The 1,712-nt window shown below is 35.7% G+C and overlaps 1 protein-coding gene across 1 annotated transcript in view; it reads left to right on the forward strand.

Annotated features, from left to right (window-relative positions):
- Positions 1-879: 879 nt before the first annotated feature.
- The window catches only part of LOC108366251 (nuclear pore complex protein Nup205-like), a gene marked incomplete at its 5' end in the record, with an annotated part of 62,353 nt that continues 61,520 nt past the window's right edge, over positions 880-1,712 (forward strand). Inside the window, one exon of the mRNA XM_017620584.1 lies at positions 880-1,073. Coding sequence (XP_017476073.1) covers positions 880-1,073 — 194 coding nt within the window. The remainder of the gene's footprint in view (positions 1,074-1,712) is intronic.

Genomic DNA, 1,712 nt, shown 5'->3' on the forward strand with positions numbered 1-1,712 from the left:
ATAAGGCCATATGGCGTTATCTCGCATGGCTTTATCGCACCCCACCGGATTTTGCCAGTTGGGACTATGACATGTCACCGATTTTTCCCTTTTACAGAATGCTTACACCTTCTTGAATGCATATAGAGCAGAAAATATTCCGTAAAAGGGAAAATCACATGAGAGATAAAGCCATACGAGATAACGCCATATGGCCTTATCGCTCTTTGAAATTGGAAATAAAGCCATACAGAAATTTTGGCGCGAATATGGCTTTATCTCTCTTTGAATTGAGTGATAAGGCCATATGGCGTTATCTCGCATGGCTTTATCGCACCCCACCAAATATGTACTGTATTTTGATATGAACTGTTTTTGTGTTATCTATTTCTGTACCGGCAAATAAAACATTAAATCCTGCACCTACCTTTGATTGCGTTGTGGTAAAATTCAAAAAAAAAAATATATATATAGGGGGGTAAAATGTCCCATAGTAATGCAAAACTGCAAATTTTTCTACATAAAATACATAATGTAACACGAAAAATTATAGAATTTTCACTACAAAGAGGAAGTTTCAATCCTCTGTAAAAAAAATTGTTATGAGATGGAGCAAAGTCCTCATAAGATATTATGGTCGAGGCCCTAAAATGGCTATTTCTCTGAGTTAGCAAAAACCTTGTCCACCTTTGGTTTCGGGATGGCGGTGATTCCACAACCACCTGATTCATGTAAATCAAGTTTTGCATTCCTTGGTACTATCCTAGCAGTTTTTAAAAACGAATTCACCAACATGCAAAAAATCAACATAAAAATTGTTCACCCTAATTTAACTGTAAAACATATTTGTGAAAATATATTCTTAAATAACTTAATGTTAATATTCTGCTCTATCTTTAGAAATTTGCGACAGGAGCATTGTAATAGCGGTGAACCATCTTATAAAGTCCACTTAAGCCGTTATATCAACCCGCACGAGATAGAAGCTCTTCAAGCAGTTCTCGATGTTATAAAAGCCGTGGCCAACTATGATGAGTTATCAAGAATAACAATTTGTGAAAATCCGAATTGGGCACCATTGCAAATTCTTCTGGGTAAGTTGGTAGATTTTATCTGTAATTAATTTATAAATATGAGTAAACTAACCGAGTGGTTAGAGAAAATGCCACTCGGTAAGTCCAGGGTTCAATACCTGGCACCAGCAACATTAAAAAAAGCGTTTTTCTAATAACGGTCGCCCTTGACAGGCAATGGAAAACCTTCCAGTGTATTACAATCATGACAAACCTTCTCATAAAAATAAACACAATTGGCTGTTCGGAGTCGGCGTTAAACTGCAGGTCCCTTCATTTGTGTGACAATATCAAGTCGCGGGTTAGGTCCGTATAGTGAGGTCTCAATTATTCATGTTAGAGGGCACAATTTGAGCGTGTCTCAGTCCTTTACCCACAAAAGCGGCTATAACTTTTTTTTTCTATTCAAAACAGTAAGTGTGGCACCTTTCTGAAATCTTTATTAAAGGAGCAATTTTTTATGTAATGTAAAGTTATAGCTCAGTACATCAGTACAGAAAATATCAAAAAGTTAAAAATCCAGAAATAGTCCTAATTTTATGATGGTTCCTTAATATATTTTAACTACATTGCATTTGAGTATGGAGAGGCAACTATCTGGAAGTATTTTACATAAAAAATTTACTAAGTATTGCCCGGTTTGTAGTTGCAGTTAAAGAA

Source organism: Rhagoletis zephyria, unplaced genomic scaffold (genome assembly GCF_001687245.7).
Source record: "Rhagoletis zephyria isolate East Lansing unplaced genomic scaffold, Rhagoletis_zephyria_1.1 Rzeph_scaffold_02201, whole genome shotgun sequence".
NCBI classification, from domain to species: domain Eukaryota; kingdom Metazoa; phylum Arthropoda; class Insecta; order Diptera; family Tephritidae; genus Rhagoletis; species Rhagoletis zephyria.